At 42.1% G+C, this 21627-nt stretch overlaps 1 protein-coding gene across 4 annotated transcripts in view; it reads left to right on the top strand.

The window, feature by feature from the left end:
- farp2 (FERM, RhoGEF and pleckstrin domain protein 2) overlaps positions 1-21627 on the top strand; it is a 45368-nt gene that overhangs the window by 20676 nt on the left and 3065 nt on the right. Inside the window, exons 8-25 of one of the 4 annotated variants that reach the window (XR_008572595.1) lie at positions 1155-1302; positions 1376-1471; positions 1543-1706; positions 1791-1859; positions 3186-3243; positions 4050-4317; positions 10927-11111; positions 13718-13807; positions 15011-15144; positions 15210-15291; positions 15354-15591; positions 18331-18461; positions 18530-18598; positions 18685-18774; positions 20080-20234; positions 20390-20472; positions 20601-20719; positions 20996-21144. Coding sequence is in view for 2 of the 4 variants with exons in the window: in XM_054788656.1 (XP_054644631.1) it covers positions 1155-1302; positions 1376-1471; positions 1543-1706; positions 1791-1859; positions 3186-3243; positions 4050-4317; positions 10927-11111; positions 13718-13807; positions 15011-15144; positions 15210-15291; positions 15354-15591; positions 18331-18461; positions 18530-18598; positions 18685-18774; positions 20080-20100; positions 20390-20472; positions 20601-20719; positions 20996-21159 (2209 nt within the window). In the remaining 2 variants the exon portion in view is untranslated. Of the gene's footprint in view, positions 1-1154; positions 1303-1375; positions 1472-1542; positions 1707-1790; positions 1860-3185; positions 3244-4049; positions 4318-10926; positions 11112-13717; positions 13808-15010; positions 15145-15209; positions 15292-15353; positions 15592-18330; positions 18462-18529; positions 18599-18684; positions 18775-20079; positions 20235-20389; positions 20473-20600; positions 20720-20995; positions 21160-21627 lie in introns of those variants that run through there. The other 3 variants (XM_054788656.1, XR_008572596.1, XM_054788657.1) reach the window with 3 other exon arrangements.

The following is a 21627-nucleotide window of genomic DNA, read 5'->3' as shown; positions in this document are numbered from 1 at the left end:
GTCTACTTGCAAAATAAACCCAAGAAACGCACGGAGTGAGCATGTGACATGCTGATTTTTGAGCCATAGACCGCAGACCAGCCGCAGAGGTTCTTTATCATGTCAAACAAACTCTACGGGTGCTTACATTTTTTATTCAGGTTGCTAGACAAACTTGCGCACTTTGTGCATCGTCCGTATGGCCAACTTGTGCCTTTCATACGTTTTGCTGGTGTCAGGTTTGGGCAAAATATCCGTTTTTTTCCTATATAGCACTTGCGGACTCTTGGTGTGTCATGCGCCACATGTGCACCCTATATACATAATTAGTGCGGCCAACGCACGGTCAGATATTTCGTACGTCCGCCATGCGTGTTGAGATCTTACTCCTTCATGGTGACCACAAAAAATATGCGACAGTTTGGGGAATGCCAAAACTCTCACGGCCCAAAAAAAAAAATCATACGTCCAGTTGTGACCTAGGCTTTTTGGTGGTTATTTGCGTTTTCTTTTGTATGGTGACAACTAAATGCAATCGGGGTGTCACGAGATGATAAACAAGATTGAGTCTATGAGAACGAGACAAGGTGAGATTATTACGTTTATTTTTAAGAAAAGTACAATGTAAAAATATAACAAATATATGACAATATATTGCAATCTACTAATATAATTTACTGTGAGACTGTGTGACTGACAAAAGGTTTTACTCCATTCATGCCGTTGTTCTGTGGAACAAACTTGCCAAGGTGCTGAAAGCAATACACAGAGTGAACTCTCTTCGTGCCTGTTTGGAGTCGAGAGACAGGAAAAACAGACATGCATGCAAATGGAAATATATTGAGGCCGGCAAAATTATCTAATTAATTTTCATTTATTGTGTGATTAATTTATTATTGTCCCAGGCCGAGTGCCCATGAGACTTTGTTTTTTTTTTTAACAAGAAATCTTGTCATGTTTTAATCTCACGAGATCTTGTGACACCTCTAAAATATAATGAAACAGGTTGAATGCAATCTGTTCAGAATTTTCCCATAGTAAAAAATTACAATAAGAGGAATAGTCAATTTGACACAGTTTCCACTGTCACTGACAAATAGAAATTACTCGGTGGGTTGATCCATTTTTGTGTGAATGTGACATACTAAATTTTCACATTGTTGTCTCTACACCAGGGGCCAGACGCCCGCTGAATCCGATTTCCAAATCCTGGAGATCGCCCGCAAACTGGAGATGTACGGCGTCCGCTTCCACCCAGCGGCCGATAGGGAGGGCACCAAGATCAACTTGGCCGTGGCTCACATGGGCCTGCAGGTGTTTCAGGTGAGCTAGGGCCCTGTGACGATGCGCCCCGCATGAACACAGCACTTTTGAGAGCAGTTGCTTTCCCTCGCAGGGCCACACAAAGATCAACACCTTCAACTGGTCTAAGATCCGTAAGCTGAGCTTTAAGAGGAAACGCTTCCTGATCAAGCTCCACCCAGAGGTCCATGTACGTAACACCAGGGATCCATCTACTGCTGCTGTCGTCTTTTTTTAGTAAAACACGTCTCTTTGATTCAGGGCCCCCATCAAGACACCCTTGAGTTCATGATGGGCAGCCGGGACCAGTGTAAAGTCTTTTGGAAGATCTGCGTGGAATATCACTCCTTTTTCCGTCTCTTTGACCAGCCTCAACCCAAACCCAAAACAATACTTTTCACCAGAGGCTCTTCTTTCCGATACAGGTATCCACTATGATTTCCAGCAATTTAAATTATTTCTCTCACACGGAGATACAAATGACACTGATGCTAACCCCTTTCTGTCAGTGGGCGGACCCAGAAGCAGCTTGTGGAGTACGTCAGGGAAAATGGTGCAAAGAGAACCCCATACCAGAGGTATGTGTTTTTATTATTGTTATATTTTAATGTTTAATATATTTGTAATATTAATATTTTTGTGTGTGTGTGTGTATGTATGTATGTATATATAATGTATATATATAATGTATGTATATATATATATATAATATACACAGTCGTCCCTCGCCACTTTGTGGTTTGAACATTGCTCCCTCACTCTATCACAGTTAAAAAAAAAAAAATTATTAATTACGAAAGGATTACCAATTAGTGGTTGAGTATACAGTATATTATTAGTAAAAAAAAATTTAAAGTTGAAACACAAGTCATATGTAGTATTCTACACTGATCACTATGAGTTAGTAATGCCACATTGATGAGACATTACGTTAACTTAAGGCGTGACATTGCCTTAACTTGCACTGCATGGAGTCAGCCATGGATGCAGAGTTCGATGATGGAGAAGTTGACAAAAAGAACAAGAATTCTTCTGTAAGGCATAAGGCTGACCAGACAACTAATGAACTTTTTCCACAGTGCGTGAGTAATGAGGAAGTAGAAGTAGATAGTTGTACTATATACTGGTGTGCTGTGCTCATACGTTTACATACCCTGGCAGAATTTGTGATTTATTGGCCATTTTTCAGAGAACATCAATGAGAATACAAAACTAATGTTTGGCTTCTTACATTGTCTTTCTTCCCCCACTCCTTTTCTAACCCTTAAGTTTAGAATAAATAAATTGGAGGCTAACTCGGTAGCTTGCTTAAAAGCAGCATCCGTCTCTTGTGTCCCGCAAGAGTTGCGCAGTATGGTGTAAACACAGATAGCAGTCGTGCAGCAGTGTCCATTATTTGTGTGCGTGTATGTCAGATGCATGTCAGACTGGCTGTCCTGTATAGCAATCATGTGACAAACGTCATAGTGAGGATGAATGATAGGTTGATGTCGATCTTTTTTTTTTTTTTTTTAATGCCATGTGATAGACCCACATTACGTTTGAGATACTACAACAAGGAACTTTCCCAATGCTAACAAGTTATGTCTTATTGCTTATCATGTCTACTATATTGGGTAATAAGAGTATAAAGGTAATTATTGGGCTGTTATTTCATGTCTAGAGGGCTCTAATAATCTAAAAAAGCATCTATAAAAAGGCATAAACAGGTATTCTGTGCTTTAACTACGAAAATATTCCATTTATTGAATCGTACTTTGCGGAAAGTCACTTATCACAGTCTGATGTGGAACCAATTAACTGCTATGAACGAGGGACGACTATCTGTATATTTTTATATATATTATTACATTTCTATCATAATACACTTAATGATACCAATGAAAATTCTGGTGGTTTGATAGGAGGAACAGTAAAATACAAACGTCGTCTCGCTCCCTCACCATCGATGTGCCTAAACAGGTGAGTGACGCTTCATTCTTGTCTGAAATGTAAATAACTTCATATTCCATCTGGTACAGGAGGTGTGTATAAGAGCTGCATGGTTCTACAAAAAAATGTGCATCACGATTTTCTGGCTTAGAATTGAGATCACAATTTGTGTTCAGGGCCATGTGCTTACGTTTGAAATAAATCACACTTTTTCTTAATTTTTTTTTTTAATTTTGTCTCTTCATTGTATTGTTCTGCTTTTGAAGAGGCACTTTCTGCTGCTTTAGGACTTTTGAAATAGAAATGAGCAGAAAGACAAAATAATCCACCAAGTTAAAAAAAAAAAAAAAGACTTACTTCACTTTACATTCTTGCACGTAATAGACAAAGACAAACCAAAACCTTGGTTCCCGCTCGTGAGCTGAAAATGATAGCCAACGTTTCTTCCCCGTCAGGGCAGCAGGGCTAACTTGCCCTGGCCAGCAAGGCTGGCTGGAGGACTGGGAGAGTGATGAGGAAGTGTCGGGCATCATGTCAGTAATTGCTTGTATAAAATGGCAGCAGTTGTTTGTGATGATAACAAATCATGTATTTAGAAATTAGATTGCATGTTAGTGCTGATCGCTATGTATTTATTTAGATGTTGAAGTGTGCAGCTATGAAAATGTACAATTTTTATTCCATATTAGTCTAACAATATTTTTATTATTGTGGTGTTGGACTACTCTCGTAATGGGTCTCATTAGTGTGCCTAATGTTGTGTGCAGTAATATACCATAAGTGTCATCCTCCTCTTTCTTCTCTCTTGTCCTGTATGTGTTATATTGTCATTCCAGAGCTTGTCATTCAGCGACCGTCTCAGGACGGTGGGCTCTTCTCCGGCTTCCTCCGTGTCCTTCCACTCGCCGCACATCTCCAACATCAGCCCGCGAAAAGAACGCCAAGCTCAGCAGCAGCAGCAGCAGCCTTCGCCCGCCAAGGCGCCCTCTTCAGCGTCTTCCCAGCAGGAGCAGCAGGAGCCACTCCACACTGCCAGACCCCCCAGCCCCCCAAAGGAAGAACCCGTCAACGATGCCACTCCCCCGTCTCACTTCGCTTTTCAAGGTGCCCCCGCCAGTCAGGCCGCAGGATACTGCAGCCCCGTGTTTGTGTGTGTAGAAAGTGGCACCTCGCAATCGCAAGAATATAAAAATGATGATTGTAAGCAGGGTGGGAGGAGGGGGGTCGGTTGCCGCAGGATGGGTGTCCTTTCACCTGAGGCCTTTGAGGCGGAGGTCTTGCGTACGAAGCAAAACGCCATGTTCTCGTTGTCCAGCTCGCCACTCCGTGTCACGGAGGAGTTCATAGATGACGATCCCACCCAAATGTCCTTCTATGGCGGGGGGGTGGAGGCCTACCCTTACGAGCAGGACGAGAAGGTCGATGAGTTTGATTACGTAGAGGAGTGTGACTTCCCTAAGAACCAGCTCTTTAGCGTAGGCATGGAGGACCTCAATGGGAGCATCAATCCCTTCCCCGACAGCATCGTCGGTCACTCCGAGACCAGCTCCTTGCTGAATAACCGCTCCGAGTGCAGCTCTCTGGACAACCTGGGGCTCAGCTCCGCCGGCGAGTCCATGTCAGTTGGCTACGCCGGCCCTGACTCCTCCTCCTCGCTGCGCCTTGCGGGTTCCGACATCCAGTCGGAGGCCAGCTCCATGGTAAACTTCCCGGCGTGCTCAGTGCGCTCGGAAGGCAGCTCGGCCATGCAGTTCAGCGACCTGGTGGAGCAGCTGGAGCAGCTCAGTTACCCGCCTACCGCCACGGAGGGCTCCGGGAACGGCAGCTCCGATTCCGAGTCCGACTGGGGCTCTGACTGCGTCCTGCCCCCTGAGCAGAACCTGTTTTACAGTAACCCGCTTAACGGGAGTGCCGGGATTGAGGGCTTCCTCCTCCAGTGCCATAACCTGCAGGCCCTGGCCCTAGCAGACCCCCCTGGACCTGCTCAGTTTTAGGGGCCTTTTAGTTGAAAACAATGTCAGTTTGGTGGTTTTGGAGCCTGAAAATGCAAACAAAACTATTTTTATTGTTGTCGTGTAAACACACTTGGCTGCTGTGGCGACCAATTGTGTGCATACGTCAGATAGTAAGTCACATATACGCAGATATTCGAAAAGTATGTCACCATGCCAACTACTGGCCTGGCATGCACATTTACAGCGTGCCACAGTTTGCCTTGTACTCCAGCAAATGTAACTTTCACTGCACTTGAGGGTTTTTAAACCTGAACTTAACCATTACATACACAGCAGCACTTCTTATAGTTTAAGATGTAATGATGTAAGCCATAGTAAGACTTAAATATGACTTAAACAAAGATGGTTGCAGATTGACATAGCGCTGTCATCTATCTTTAAACTCACTGGTGCTCCCCCCCCGTTTGTGGTGCTTAACATAAAAAAAGGGATGCAATCTATGCGCATAGGAATTCTGTCCTCGCAATCAATAGAATTAGGCTATGGCTACACGAACACGGATATTTTCAAAGCGCATGTGTCTCCACAAATCTCCATCTACATGCATGTAGTTTAAAAAAAAAAAAAGTCTGTCCACCTAAAAGTATTTGTCATTGGCAGCTTGTCTAATCAACAGCCTGAATAAGTCAACCACATTTTTGCCCAAATTAAGCATTTTTTAAGCATGAAAATGTCTAAATTAACAAGTACTGTCAAATACAAGGCATTAAGACAACGCATTCAAACTGTGAATGTAGTATTCTACATTGGTCACCAGGTGTCATTAATTATTTGGTGAGACAAGCACCAGACTTGATTGCAGGAGCAACAGGCTTTTATTGCAGGCACAGTAATAACATAACACCAGAAATCAGAATAACACGGCTTACTGTTGCGGCCAAAGCCCACAACAAGCTAAAACTCAACTCTGACACCCTGACGTCACTCCCTGTCCGCCGTAGATTCTGCTCCCCTACAAGGTGAACTGTTTGAAATGTCTTATTTTCTCAGATTATATCTACTATATTGGGTAGTACGAGTGTAGAGGTGACTTTATGGGTGGTTTTTTTGTGTCTACAGGGGGCTCTAATAATGTTAAAAATCGTATTTATAAGATTGTAAACAGGTTTTCTATGCCATAACTATGAAAATATTCCATTTATAAAGAAGCAATCCTACTTCAATTACTTATTCACTTATCACAATTTAGTCTGGAACCAATTAACCTCAAACGAGGGATTATTGCAGTCAGAGATGAGCTGTACATTATCTTTTGAATCTAATTATAAGGTGAACGCACGCGCGACTCTTTTATTGTTTTCTGCCCGTGCAGCCGGCGATGGACAAAAGTAAATAACTTCCTGTACTGTTGTTAAAGGAGGTTAAAAATGTGAGATAATGTCTCACATTTCTTATGACACAAACCAAAAAGCTCTTGTTTTACCCGTACACACACACATACGCACGCATGCTGAAGCTGGAGTTTTTGAAAATCTCCTCTCTGGCCGGAGTTGTCCAAAAGTTCTGTTTTTCAGGACAAAAACCTACATTTGCGCTTTTAAAAATATCCGTATTCGTATGCACATGGCCTTATTCAACTCCTATCATGTCAAGTCGCACTTGAAGGTTTGTTTTTTTTTATTATTATTATACAGGATATGTCCATCGCTCAAATACAATGTGGCAAGTTATAGGAATAAGACTTTGTATTGTCGCTAGTAGTTTTCATCTTTCCGTGGGTAGGAGTGGATTGTCTTTATGGCTGGTACCTACCTGTCCTTGGTGCTTGTTCTCCTGTAGCGAGTGGCTCCCATTCCTATCGTCTCAGGGTGAAGTGAGGAAGTAGGTCCAGTGATCCCTTTTCTTTTGTGTGTCTGCATAAAAGCCACTCTTATTTTCATGTCACTGACATCTGCTGGCTGAAGCAGGCGTCTTTGGTGAGCGCGTTCTTCTGAAAGGACCGTGAATCTTCACCCAAGCAGATGACTACGTGGCATTGTATTGAAGAATATAGGCCGTGCGCTGATGAGCCACTTTGTCCTCACTGAATGTATTCACATTTGACATAAGCATGTAGGAAACACGACCACACTTCATTGTAGACTTTTTCAAATAATGCAGCATTTCCATCGTTTTAGACTTCTCGTCCTACTAGTGCATCACAAGATGTGGCATTCAGCACGCTTTGCCATTGTTTCCATTCAGGGTACCGCCATTTTTATTCTGTGTTTTACCATTTGCACATTTACTTTGACTTTTTCCGTAAATACTTTATGCCGTTCCTTGAACGAATGAACACCTTCCTCCGAATATACATCTCTGTGCTCCCTCAGGAAAAATGATCAGGAGCTTGCTGTAATTACCTTTTTGTTGCCACATTTACACCAAGCGGTACAGGTTGGCTTTGTACGCTACAACCTAATTTGGTTACCAAGGAGTATAGCCGGTAGAGCGTCTGTAGTAAATAGCGTGACATCATTCAGAACAGAGATTTCTTCTTTTGACCATCTCATGGGAGACTGGTTTGAAAAAGAAGCAACAGAATTAATAAAATATATACAATAAACACAGTGTACATTCGCAAGTGCAATCCTGAATGGGTGTGTAGCTCGCGAGAGGTGGGCGATGCTACAAGTTCTGGTATCGATTTGCGGCCCGCGGCTGTATTTTAATCGGCACATTCTAAGAATATGATTTACCCAGAAAACAACAAGAAAATCTGTAGCAATTTTACAAGAATAACGTCAAAATATCAAGAGAAAAAAAGTTCTACAAGAAAAAATACCCTTGTTTCTTCAGTTTCTTTTCCATGAGAAATAATGTAAATCCAATTAATCTGTTCCAAACACATTAACAAAAATAAATTTTAAACAGAATAATTATTGTTTTACATTTTTACAATTATAGTTTTAAATGTATACAATGTATTTGAACAACTCAACAAAACACACACAGGTATTTGTGAAAATAATCATAGAAAAGAACTACATCTCATCACTCGAGCATTGAACCGATACTGATACTACCCTGGTATCGAATATATCTATTTTGATTGAGCTGCCCACCTCTACAGCTCACAGCTTAATAATGCGCAAAAGTTTATGAAGCACACTTCTTTATGAAACACAAAATACTTTTTTTTATTTTATTTTATTTTTTTAAACCTGCAGTGTGCTACTTGTGGTTCTGTTGTGTAACGTGGCATGCAAACTGAGAATTAACCGGTAGAGGTAATATTACCTCACTGGTGTTTTCTTTTTGGAATAGCCTGTTTTTAACGTCCCCCCTTTCTCGCTGGAGCACATTTTCTACTACCTGAAGGTCAACGTTTTGTGTTTCTGCACTTGTTGCAAAGTCTGCAGCACTTGCGCTTCAGTGCCTCTTAAAGCACTTCGCCACGCATTGTCTCAGGTGTACGTTTTAGTTTTTAGTACATCAGAGGGTATTTGCAGCTAACGTCTGTGTTATCACCACAGCCAAAACTCACTAGTTGTGTGCCACTTTGAAGGAGTGCATTCAGCCACTGGTGTTCCATAGGAAATGTTTACTTTCCATTTGTTTTGTTTTTTTATACTTTGGTGCCACTTCGCACGTTTACTTATCGAAAGCCTGTTCAACTAGAGAGACCACAATAAATCATTTCTAAATGTAATAAGATGACATATAACCTGTACAATTTCATAGAAACAAATCTGTTAGAGGGGATAATAGTGTTTCCCAGCGGACTGTAATCTATTTGTGGCAGTGGGTTGCTTTGGGGGTAGGTTACGTCGTCAAATGTGTATAATGGGCTGCTGTGGGAGACAAAAAGTAAGCAAAGAGCAACACAAATATGTTTAGAAATACAAATGAACTATTCTTTTTTTTAAAGTCCCAAGCAAGACAGAGCTGCCTGTGAGGGATTTTATACGGGGGAGAAGCATACCTGTCACATTTGCATGATCTGATCTCCACCAGGCGACGAGTGGCTGGGTGTAAAAACCCAACTGACTACTCTGGTGCAGCCATGGTCTTTTTACTGGGCTACAGGATGTATTTCACCAACGTTGCCCGATTTGTTGCCAAGCGGACCACAAGCTGCTCTGAAAGAACCCGGAGAAGTTTTGTTTTTGCCTTTTTTTTTTTTTTTACATGAAAGTTGAAATATTTGGAAACGTACTATTAAAACCAGAAAGTGCCAAGAAAGGAGGAGAAAATATGGTACTTCGGGTTGACAGGTATGCGGAGGGGCCCACAACAGGACCCGCTGCTAGTTAAGAAGAGCGACGTGTCTCCAAATTCCAAGTAACACCAGAAAAAGTCTCTAGATTTGTCGCTAGTTGAATTTTTATTTTTATTTTTTTGAAAAAGTGTGGCTAAAGCAGGGGGTCCAAAGTGCAGGCCGCTGCAGTTTTTTTTTTTTTTTTTTTGGGCACACAGCACATTCTAAAAATATAATTTAACAAGAAAACGTTCTTATTCTCTGGCAGACCAGGTGCGTATGAGTGAGCGCATACCGCCAGCTATTGTACAGTTGTGACGACAGTCCCATTATAATGTGGGAGCAAGGGCGAACAGGTAGCGCCAAATCTAGTTGCGCCAGGCTGCCACAAATAAATGAAAGTATGGGAAACACATTTTTTTTTTTTTTACTGCACAGGTTATAGGGTCACACATTTTAAGCTGTGAAATGATTTATTGGGCTCTCATTTTTATATTTACTTTTTTTTTTTTAATTTTAATGACGGTGCTCACAGTTCTAACACAGCTAAAGCTAACTGCACTTAGACGTCCATTAATCAACTTGTATATTTACTTCATCCAAGTAAAGCTGTACCTTATGTTTGTATGTTCCTCTTCTCTGAAGAATAAAGTAATGACTTTTGGGTACCACACATGTCAGACTTTTTAACATTCTTTTGGAGTCGCAGACGCAGGTTGGAATTTTTTAAAAGCTTCAAAACCCCAGAAGACGACGGATTGATTTCTCTGGCCTCCGAAAGCGCTTTTAGTCATGAGGGTTACGTCACGCAAGGAGGAAAGCGTTGCGGTTATGTTCCGTGTGAGTCTCTCAGATGTTCTTGTGGAGGTCTACGACTTTTAAAATCCCAAACCGCTGCAAGTAACTACTTTTGAAAAAGCAGCAGCAAACATGCATAGTAGTTTTCTTACAAAAGGAACCATGTGTGTGGGTGTGTGTTGTTTGGACAGGCGTGTAGCCAAAGTCATTCCAAAGAAACCGCCCCCACCCCCAACTATGGTGGCTCCTCTGGTGTAGCCGCCTGCAGGCCGCTTGAGATAAACTATAAACAACTCCACGCCCTCTAGACGGACCACATTCCTGATTAGTTGCGAGCAATTATTTCCGGGTCACGGAGAGCCTTTTTTTTCCCTTCCCTGTCGGGCTTTCTCCACTCCCACTTTTTTTTCCTTTTTCTTTTTGTTTTATTTAGACAAGTGGAAGAGCAGCTGTGTTGACCTGTAAGGAGCATTTAGGAGCTGTGTAGTTCAAAAGAAAAAAAAAAAAAGCAGCAGATCTACTTTGGCTGCCCTGTCGTCTCAGGCATGAATCATTCGTAGTCCATGCTTCTCCAAACAATTGCAGGGGAAGCAAATGTGGCAACCATTAACCAGTCTGAGTCATTTCTGCCCCATGTGTCAAGCGAGGCTGACGTTCCCAAATGTGCCTGTAACATTTTCGTCCCCCACATCCTAATTGTTGTTTCCTTCTCCTCTGCAGACACTGCGGTGGACAGCCCGCAGCTCTCGCCCTTTGACGCCAAGGGCCCCCTCTGCCTGTCGCCCTCCTTCCAGATGTCCACGCTCAGCCTGCCGAGCCATGCCTCCTCACCCCTGCAAAGCCCCATCCTGAGCGAGGTGGGCAGCACTGCCAGGCTGGACGAGGAGGAGGAGGGCAGGAGGAAGGTACACCACTTGCATGCAATCCGATCCAGTTTTAAGTACGTGTCAGAGGTGCCACAATAGTGTATTGGAAGAGATGTTGGAATTTAGACCCGACTGCGGCGGTCACCAACGTTTTTGAGCTCAAGAACCCTTGTCTTGGCCGTGAACCTAGGGAAGATCTACACACACACACACACACACACATTTTTATATACAGTTGTCCCTCATTTATCGCGGTTAATTGGATACAGACCCGACGGAGATAAGTGAATTTCTGAGCATAAAAAACCTGTTTATGACTTTCTGAATACGTTTTTTTTTACCACTATTAGAGCCCTGTAGACATTAAATAGCATTCCAATAATCTTTGTTTAAATCACATTGCACAACTCTTATGCGCAGGCTATGGGATCACTGCAGGGCCGCTGCTTTAAGCATAACATGCTACAGAGTTAAATAGTTGGCGTCCAATTTATTTATTCTAAACCTAAGAAAGGGTTTCAAACGTTGTGGGCAAGAAGGACAAAATAAGAAGCCAAAAAAACGTATCACTTCCACACGGAATGGGAGGAAAACTTTTTTTTCACTGTCACGTCGAAAATGCCATGGCTGACTGCGTGCATTGTTAACATTGTTAAGGTAATATTATGTCTCATCAATGCAACATTAATTACTTTTTTAAAGTGATACATTTTTAAAGACAAAGCTTTGTGTTATTGGTTGTTGGTGTCCACATTTCAGCTTTTATTTTTATTGGTGTGCCCTGGCACCTCTGGCCTGGTTTTGAGTACCAAGCTAAGGGCTGAGTGCGTGCCTGGAGAGCGGCGAGGCGTACAGGCGTGTTCAGTGCTTAAAACGTGTGTCTGTTGGTCGCTCTCTGCGAGGAGAGGGCGCTGATGGGATAATGCATTTATTTTTTCCTAGTATTTTCGCTATTGTAACGGAGAGCAGGACTGTATGTAAGCCAGACACAATGGAACATTTGACGGGCTTAAAGGGATATTTGGGATTTTTTGCCATGAAGTTGTATGACATCCCCGTCAGCAGTGAACTACATCAACAGTGACTCACCCCCCGAAATGGTCCCACGAGTCCAGTTCTGGTCGGATTTGATGATTTGGAACGTAGTTCTGCTTAGTTGCTGGGACATTTAAGTCAAGAGTTTGGCTTCTCAAAACAATATGCGTTCAAAAGAGTAATACATTTGCATCATAAAAATGCCTACACAGAAAAAAATCAGATCTCACAAATCGCTTGGCCTTATATTTGTCTCCTGCCGTGTCCCTGTGCACTGTCGCCTCTCCATTCTTGTGTATGTGACGAAGATGCTTGCATCTTCTTCTGCTGTGGAACACACGTAAACGAGATGGCTGCGACCAGTGGCGGGCTTAGCAGTTTTGGGTCCGAAGGCAAACACAGCCACGGGCCCTCTTCATATGTTCTTTCAACACAAAAAAGCAGGAAAGGCAGCCTCAAAGGCCCCTATCAATGTTCAACAATTGCACTAAATTAATACAGGGTGAAACAAATGAGAAAAAGTTTGATATAAGACCAGTCAAAATGCCAGATATTTCTTTTTAAACAAAAACAACCCAAACATCATCACAACATATGTTTGCATGTGTGTGTGCGTTTCAGAGAGAAAGCGAAAGAAACTATGTATTGACGTTGAAGATGAACAATTACACTGTAACAAAAGCATTTACTAAACAATATATCACAACAGTCATAACTATACAGTGTCAGGAGGAAGGCATGGAAATGGGGAGAAATCAATTGTTTTCAAAGACACAAACACAATAGAGCTGCAATATGCAAAAGCAAGAAGGGGGAGTGAGACAAAAAACATTTGGGAAAAAAAATGAAATAGGTTGTTGATCACCTGATCAAAAGTTTAAGTCCACAGGCTATAAAAGCCAAAATCTGCTCAGAATGTTCATTTTCTGTCAGGCATTCACACTGTCATGTCCTCCTGATGGCTAAAGCTAAGAAGCTTTAGCTCTTTTTCAACGTGGTCGGATTGTCGAGCTGCATAAGCAAGGCCTCTCGCAGCGTGCCACTGCTGCTGAGGTTGGGCACAGTAAGACAGTCACTCTACATTCTCAAGATCCTGAGCATTATGGAACATAAAATTCAAGTGGTAGACCCAAAAAAGTCACTTTTTCATAAAAGGGGACCTTTAAGTACAATCAGGACTGGCATAGGAAGTAAAGTAAATAGAAATACAGTAGACGCCCCTACAACGTAAATAATCCGTTCCGAGAACCTTTGTTATAGGGATTTTATGTTATACGAAGCATAAAATACATGTAAATAGCCTAATCCGTTCCAAGATCTTCCCAAACTCACCCCGTTGGCACTTAAAAATATTCAAAGTCCACCAAATAGGGTCGAAACTGGCCATCATAAAACCTTTAACGGTACAGACAGTGCTTTAAGCACCATTCACACGCGTAAAAAGAAGTGAAGTAATGTTAATAGCATGAATCTGTGAACCTTGCTAAGAAGTAAGGAACTTCACAGGTTTACAGTTTGTACTGTTGAGGCAGAGCAACGGGTTTAGTTCCTTCGCGGCGTGCAATGCTTGCACGCCTCATCTCAACTTTGAATGTTTCTTCTTTCCTCAGAGATATCCTGCCGACAAGGCTTACTTCATTGCCAAAGAGATTTTGACCACAGAGAGGACCTACCTGAAAGACCTGGAGGTCATCACGGTGGTATGTTTAGTTTTTGACCCCCTTCCGACGTTTTAGAGCCATATTTGAATACTGGAGCGTGTGTATGTCGATGGTATTGGCTTCCTGACGTGTTTACAATAGTCCAGCGGTGTCCAAACTTTTTCCAGCGAGGGCCACATAGTGAAAAATGAAAGGATGCAACTTTGCCACTTTGATGTTTTGTAAAGCAACACATGTAGATATGCTAAGAAGTTATACTGGATGTATTTCAAGAACAAACTGTATTTCAGCTTTGTCATATACAGGTAGGTGAAAAAGCCTATTGTTAGTATCAACTTCTCTCAGCTCTTTTTTTACAATTTTTGCTGGGGTTTTTTTCAATTTTCCAAATATGTCAACTTTCTTTTCAAACAACCTTCATACATTTTCTTCTGTATTCCCATAATTTGTAACCGTATTATGACTTATATAAAATATATTACTTCATATGCCACTAAAATGACATTATTATGAGTTTATTCCCATAAAATTGTGACTTTTTTACCATGTTAGAATACAACTTTTTTCCTCTTAATATTTTTTACTTTATTTTTGTAATGGGAAAATTACAACTTTTTTTTTTTTTCTTCTTCTTTTTCATTTAAACTTTATGCTACCAAAATCTTTTTTTTCCCTCTTATTACGTTATTCTTGTAAAATTATGAGTTTTTATTGTTAGAGTACACCTTTTTTTCTTTTAATATTTGGGCTTTATTCTTGTAAAATCACTACTGATTTTTCCTTTTTGATGTTGTTGTTTTTTTAGTTTAAAGTATATTTTTAGAATGTGCCGCGGGCCGATACAAAAACAGCCAAAGGCTGCAAATGGCCTTTGGGCCACATTTTTGACACCCATGAAATAGCCTAAAGAACTCTTTCATGCATCATCTTTGCTAGGCTGCACATACTGCAACAGAGAATGAAATAAATCACAGCTTTTAGCCGTGAGTCTAACAGCATAACCTAAGGATATGCTGAGTAAGGAAGTAAATAGAAAAAATAATGAAAACAAGCTGGGGGGGGGGGTTGTTTTAAATAACTTCACACATAAAAACATGGGGGATTTTGTCTCTCTTCCTGTTTGTCTGAAGGCTTGTTTTGACAATAGTTTCTTCTCTGCACCAAAAAGAACAACCAAAAATATTTAAGTAATATGCAGCAACAAGCTTCAGTAGTGTTGTGTTGTCCCTCTGCTGCCCCCAGTGGTTCCGCAGTGCAGTGATCAAGGAGAACGCTATGCCTGAGGGACTGATGACGCTCCTGTTCTCCAACATCGACCCCATCTACGAGTTCCATCGAGGCTTTCTCAAGGAGCTGGACCAGCGCCTGGCTCTCTGGTGGGTGCCCTCTAGTGGTGGGATTCTGTACTTTCAGTTAAAAATACAGCTGTCTTTATCCAAAGGGAGGGGCGTTCCAACGCTCATGTCAAAGGGGACTACCAGAGGATCGGTGACGTGATGCTGAAGAACATGTGTGCTCTCAAGGTGAGATGCCCTCCTCCTCCTTACCGCTTTCACCCCCTCATCTGCTGGCTGTCCTGCTGCAGGAGTTCACTAGCTACCTGCAGAAGCACGACGAGGTGCTGACGGAGCTGGAGAAGGCCAGCAAGAGGCTGAAGAAGCTGGAGATGGTCTACAAGGAGTTTGAGCTGCAGAAGGTCTGCTACCTGCCCCTCAACACCTTCCTGCTCAAGCCCATCCAGCGCCTCATGCACTACAAGCTCATCCTGGAGAGGCTGAGCAAGCACTACTCGCCCGCACACCGCGACCACGCCGACTGCAAGGGTAACCCATTTTTAATATACATCATACTTGTTTTATTTCTGTAATTATTTGTGCTCATTTTCATCCTGGTGCTGACAGTATACAGTAGAGCCCCGCTATCCGGTGGTTTACCTTGCAGGACCACCAGCGAATAGTGAAATTGAGACCTCCATAAAAATGCTTGTTTTTGACACTCGCACCTCCCCCTACAAACCATCCTGCTAGCTTGAACGTTAGATGTTCTCCAATGATTTTGAATCAACATTTGCAATAAAAGTGATTGCTATACCACCCATCCATTTTCTATACCACTTGTCCTCACTTGAGTCACAGGTATGCTGCAGCCTATCCCATCTGTCTTTTGGGAGAGAGGCGGGCTACACCCTGGGCTGGTCGTCAGCCACTTGCAGAGGATTCAGCTGCAGAACCCTCCCCTTTTCAAATTGCCTGACATACTGTACTCAAACACTTTCAAAGCGTAAAATGTAGAGATACTCGCCACTAATGAATGATGATGTAAGAGGAGCCATGAACAGATGGAAATGGGAGTCACGGTGTAAAAGTTGAATACTGTATGAGTTTCACTCTTGCGTCTCACAGCAACTTTGGTGCGTTCAAGGAGCGCCAAACAAAGTGAGAAATCTCAATGCTTGACGGAAAAATTATCAGTGAAGCATAAAGATAAACGTAAACATTGTGGGCTTTTTTTTCCAACAGTGCTATTTGGATGCTGTACATTTTACCTGTGTTATCATGTGTATATAAATTGGGGTGTAATGATTCGTTTTAACAAAAATTCGATTCGTATCATGATTTGTGGTTGCCGATACGATTCAAGGATATCGGTTCATTTAGAATGATACGATCTGAAACGATTCAGTAACTTCAAATCGATTCAGTAACTTTTTAGCCAAAAATTCAAACTGTGACTGTGAAATAAATACCTGGATACTGGACAGTACAGGTGAAGTTTCCTAGATTCCCTTTGTTTTTTGTAAGGGAATCAGGTGTAGATTATTAATTATGCGGAGATGCTTAAGAATAAATGATCAATGAGTACAAAAAATGAGTTGAAATGCAATACAAAATCAGGATGAACAGAGGGTGGTATAACTTGCCATGATGGATTATTTACTTTAAATAGTTCAATCCAAACCTGCACTTTGCACCCAACGTGGGGAATTATGCTAATTCCTCACCAAATGAATGTGTTATGCTATCAATTAGGTGTTGAAACATTATCACCTGTACGGGCTGATGGAAGCAGAGGCTTTTTTTGGGCTGATAATCCTCCTGATCAGAGCAGTCATTTGAAAGAACGGTGCAGCAACTAGCAAGAGTACACAGACAGATGTTTGTTATGTTATGTTGGGATTGTTACAAAATTTTGAAATATGTAAAATCAAGTCTGTGATTAATTCTGTCTGATAAAACATGACTTGAACTTTAATTTGGTACCTCATTCACTTCTCTACCCCAAGTATAAAATAAGTTAAATCAAATTTCTTACCGGAAAATAGTGCCTTTGTTTCCCACTGCTTTAACGAGACAAAAGCTGTGATCGACCCACGGACCTTGGCGAGTACAACCGTACAACAAAATATATCATAACTTAGGCTGTGACATTTGTTTTAAAAGCCAACAGTGTAGCCATTTTCATTTTTTGCACCAGCAGCACCCTGTATTCGTTTCCACGCCACACTACTAATTGCATGTACACAGTAGTTCCATGGCAAAATAAACATATTACGCAGATTTTAAAGATCAGATTCAACGTCCTTACTTTGCATATTGTCCCCATAAATGTCACTTAAGAGTTTCAAATGAGGCCAGATGAATTAAATATGAATACTGAATGACGTTAATAAACTGACCAAAAGAAGAAGCGCATCAACTGTATTTCACAGGTCAACTACAACTCGCATGACCTCCACATACCCACAACACAATGACGTCACCGACAAGCAGACTGTAACATTACTTTACATATAATTTTATCATTAAAAGTGCTAAATAAAAAATAAAAAAAAAACACATCCATATAAAGCCTGCCATGCTTAAAGCCAATGCTTCATTTCCTAGTATCGATTCAATCGATTGATTACCTTTTAAAAGATGTTAGATCTATATATATGTTGTCCTGAAAATTGAGAACCCAGATCGATGTAATTGAATCATTGGAATATAAATCGATGCATCAAAGCAGTGAATGAATCGTTACACCCCTAATATACAGTCAATTATTACTGACTTAGGGTGAATGAGTTGTGTTTTCTGCAGGGGGGAAAAATATCATTTTTTTTGTCTAATAATCTTGGCATTTTCAGGCCGTGAATGCTGAATCTCGACTGTGCGGGAATCCACTGTAATGGAAACGGCCATTATGACACTAATAAAGCCTCGATTATGCTCTTAACCCTTTCAACTCTCCTTCTAGCATGACGTTCTCCGATTTCAGATCAACATTTGCCATAAAAGTGACTGTTGTAATCGCCATTGTTTGTCGTAAGCATCAAGCCCTATAATATGCCTCACATACTTACTAAACACATTTGAAGCTACTGTATAAAATGTATATGTAGTTACCACTAATGAATGATAATGAAAGATGATGGAACAGGTGGAGGTCACAGTCCAGCCTTTAGCCTGGTCGTCACTTGCAAAAATATCAATAATGACAGCTCTGTATGCTTGTGTGCACAATAATTAGACAAGGGTGAATGAAGTAACTCCTTTGTATGTGTCTGATTTTGCGTGCAGAGGCTTTGAAGGAGGTGGCAGACATAGCCACGCAGTTGCAAAGCAGCCTCATCCGGCTAGAAAACTTCCAGAAGCTCACCGAGCTGCAGCGAGACCTGATCGGAATAGAGAATTTAACAGCGCCGGGGAGGGTGAGTGCAGCCTCTTAAAGAGGGCAGGTTATGGAACATTCCGTGTCTAATTGGCTTGTGTTGTGCAGGAGTTCATACGTGAAGGCTGTCTATACAAGCTGACCAAGAAGGGGCTGCAGCAGAGAATGTTCTTCCTGGTGAGTGGAATTTTTTAAATGAACTCTTTAAAGGAATCCTCACCAATTAGCTTGATTCAATCTTCTTGCTGTCTGTCGTCTCTCAGTTCTCCGACATGCTCCTCTACACCAGCAAAGGCGTGACGGCGACCAATCAGTTCAAAGTGCACGGACAGCTGCCCCTTCACGGCATGATTGTGAGTATCCACTGTCACCACGTTCCTCTACCTGCATGCATGATGTCAGGTGTATTGTTGTAAGGTTGGCAGGACTGACCTCTTTAAAGAGCCCAAGTGTCCATTTTTGCACCGCATGTTACCTACTAGACAGTGCTCTACTTACATATTGGTAAGGATGTAAATGTCTTTGTAATAGACAATTCGATACGCACGGTGGTCTAGAGGTTAGCATGTTGGCCACACAGTCACAGTCTGGAAGGAAAGACCTGGGTTCGAATCTCCGTTGGGCACTTTATGTGTGGAGTTTGCATGTTCTCCGTGCGTGTGTGGGTTTTCTCCGGGTACTCTGGTTTCCTCCCATGTTCCAAAAACATGCATGTTAGGTTAATTGGAGACTCTAAATTGTCCATAGGTATGAATGTGAGTGTGAATGGTTGTTTGTCTATATGTGCCCTGCCATTGGCTGGCGACCAGTCCAGGGTGTACCCCACCCGCGACCCTGATGATGACAAGCGGCATAGAAGATGGATGGATGTTTAAATTTAGTAATTTTTTTAGATTTAAACATTTCAACAAGAGGTGTTTTAAAGAAAATTATTTTTTTTTAATTGTATTTTATTTATTTTTTTAAATTAAAACATTGTTTTAAAGTTTGTAAAAGGTTATCTATTTAAATTTAGCATTTTTTAATTTAAACAGTTCAACAAGGGGTGTTTTTTGTTATTTTTTATAATTTGTACATATTTTATTTGTTGGTGGTAAAGGTTAAAAAAAATTTTTTTTTTTAAGTATTTGGGAACATTTGTCAGGCCAGAATAAAAACTTAAAGTTTGCCCATGTCTGTTTTTAACCTGCACTAGTATGACACTCCCTGCAATTGGCTGGTGACCAGTCCAGGGTGTACCCCGCCTGTTGCCCGAAGTTAGCTGAGATAGGCTCCAGAATGCCCCCGCGACCCTAATGAGGATGAAGCGGTATAGAAAATGGATGGACGGATGGATAGTATGACACTCCAGTCTCCACTTTGCTGCACTGTGACCTCAGTCTTCTCAAGAGTAAAATGTCTCCTTAATGTGGCTCACAAGTAAATACAGAAGGCGTTCCATTACTGTGTTGTCAGCATGTGCTGTTATAGCTGATGGCTCCAATGCTATTTCACATTACAGGTACTATTTTGTGTGCATAGTAGATAAGAAAGGTGAGTAAGTAGAGCTGATACCGTGCAGTGGAAAAGTGGGCGTACAGCGGCAGAGGCAGTTCCTTTGAAGAAAAGGGTGGGGCTGTGCTAACACTGCATGTCTTTGCTTCACTTCCCGGCCGCAGCTCATAATTCTGGATGCACCGGTAAGTCGGCTGAGCTGGACCAGCTCGGCCACCTCTAGCCACCCTGTTCCTCCCCGTTGTTGCTTGATAGCACACCCAGCAGATGTTCCTGAAAGTCCAAAACAAGTCTGCAAAGTCATGAAGTGTGCCGCTTGGTGTGTTTTGCTCTACGTACTGATGTGAAGATGAATATTTAAACATGGAGGCATCTCAACATTGTTCTTAAAAAAAATATATATATGTATATATATATATTTTTTTTGCTTTCACTGGAGGAGTGCCGCTAGTCTGACTGGCTTTGTGTTTGTAGGTGGAGGAGAGCGAGAACGAGTGGTCAGTGCCGCACTGCTTCACCATCTACTCTGCACAGAGGACCATTGTGGTGGCTGCAAGGTGAGGAGGACACACTGGACTCTGTTATAGAGCACATTTTCATGAATGACCAGGAGAGGGGGTCATTGCTCTTCGGCTACATTCATTTCATAACAATGTTTATTACCTTTTTATTGTTGCATGTCCAGCTCCAAGGTGGAGATGAGCAAATGGATCGAGGACCTCAACATGGCCATCGACTTGGCCAAGAAGTCGCAGGAGAAATCCAGTGTCTTCCTGGACGGCAGCCTCACCGATCACTCCAACCGTAAGAGTGTGGTCATGTGACCTGCTTCTACCCTCCCGCCACACTCCCTGGACACTTTATTAGGCACACCTGCACAATCTAACAGAATCAAATTCTGCACTGTGACTGACAACGGCCAATGAAAAGCCAGCATTATCTTTGTAAAGACGGAATTTTTGTATCGGATCCCATTAGATGGTGTACCTAATGAATTGACCAGTGAGCGTGTCAGATTCCTGTCCTGCCTTACCCCTCCCCTCCTCTTCCACCTTCCCCGCCACCCTTCCCTTCCCTCAGGGTCATCAGATGAGGTTTCAGTGGAGCAGGAGTCAGAGGACGACATGAACTCGTCGCGCACGTCGCTGGACAAGCAAACGCACCACCGCGCCAACACCACCATGCACGTGTGCTGGCACCGCAACACCAGCGTGTCAATGTCCGATCACAGCTTGGCTGTGGAGGTACTACCTCCCACCCGCCCCGCCCCTGACGACGAACGCACGCACGCACATGCATCATTAAAAAAAACACGTAACTACGTCATGGAGAAGACGCGTCCGCCACCGCCCCTGCTGCTCGTCCTGTCCTGTCCTTGAGTCCCTCCTGCTGCCTTTCAAATGTCAATGTTCCGATTCACGTTGTAACCTTCTCCGCAGTTTCTCTGCAACACCTTAACACCTGTTATTCCTTTTGAGAGTACCATGCTAACTCACCAGTGTTACAAGCTAACACTTCTTCTCTTTCTCCAGTGTAACACACTCGCATTCTTCAGAGCAACACTTGTATTTTCTCTTTTTCCAGTGTAACACCCTCACACCTTCTTTTCCAGAGTAGCATGCTAACTCCCCAGTGTTACATGCGAACACTTCTTCTCTCTCTCCAGTGTAAAAACGCTCACTTTCATTTGTAACATGCTAACATTTTGTCCT

The sequence above is a fragment of the Dunckerocampus dactyliophorus genome, chromosome 10 (assembly GCF_027744805.1).
Source record: "Dunckerocampus dactyliophorus isolate RoL2022-P2 chromosome 10, RoL_Ddac_1.1, whole genome shotgun sequence".
In the NCBI taxonomy this organism is placed as follows: Eukaryota; Metazoa; Chordata; class Actinopteri; order Syngnathiformes; family Syngnathidae; genus Dunckerocampus; species Dunckerocampus dactyliophorus.
This window is presented reverse-complemented; position numbering and strand designations above follow the sequence as displayed.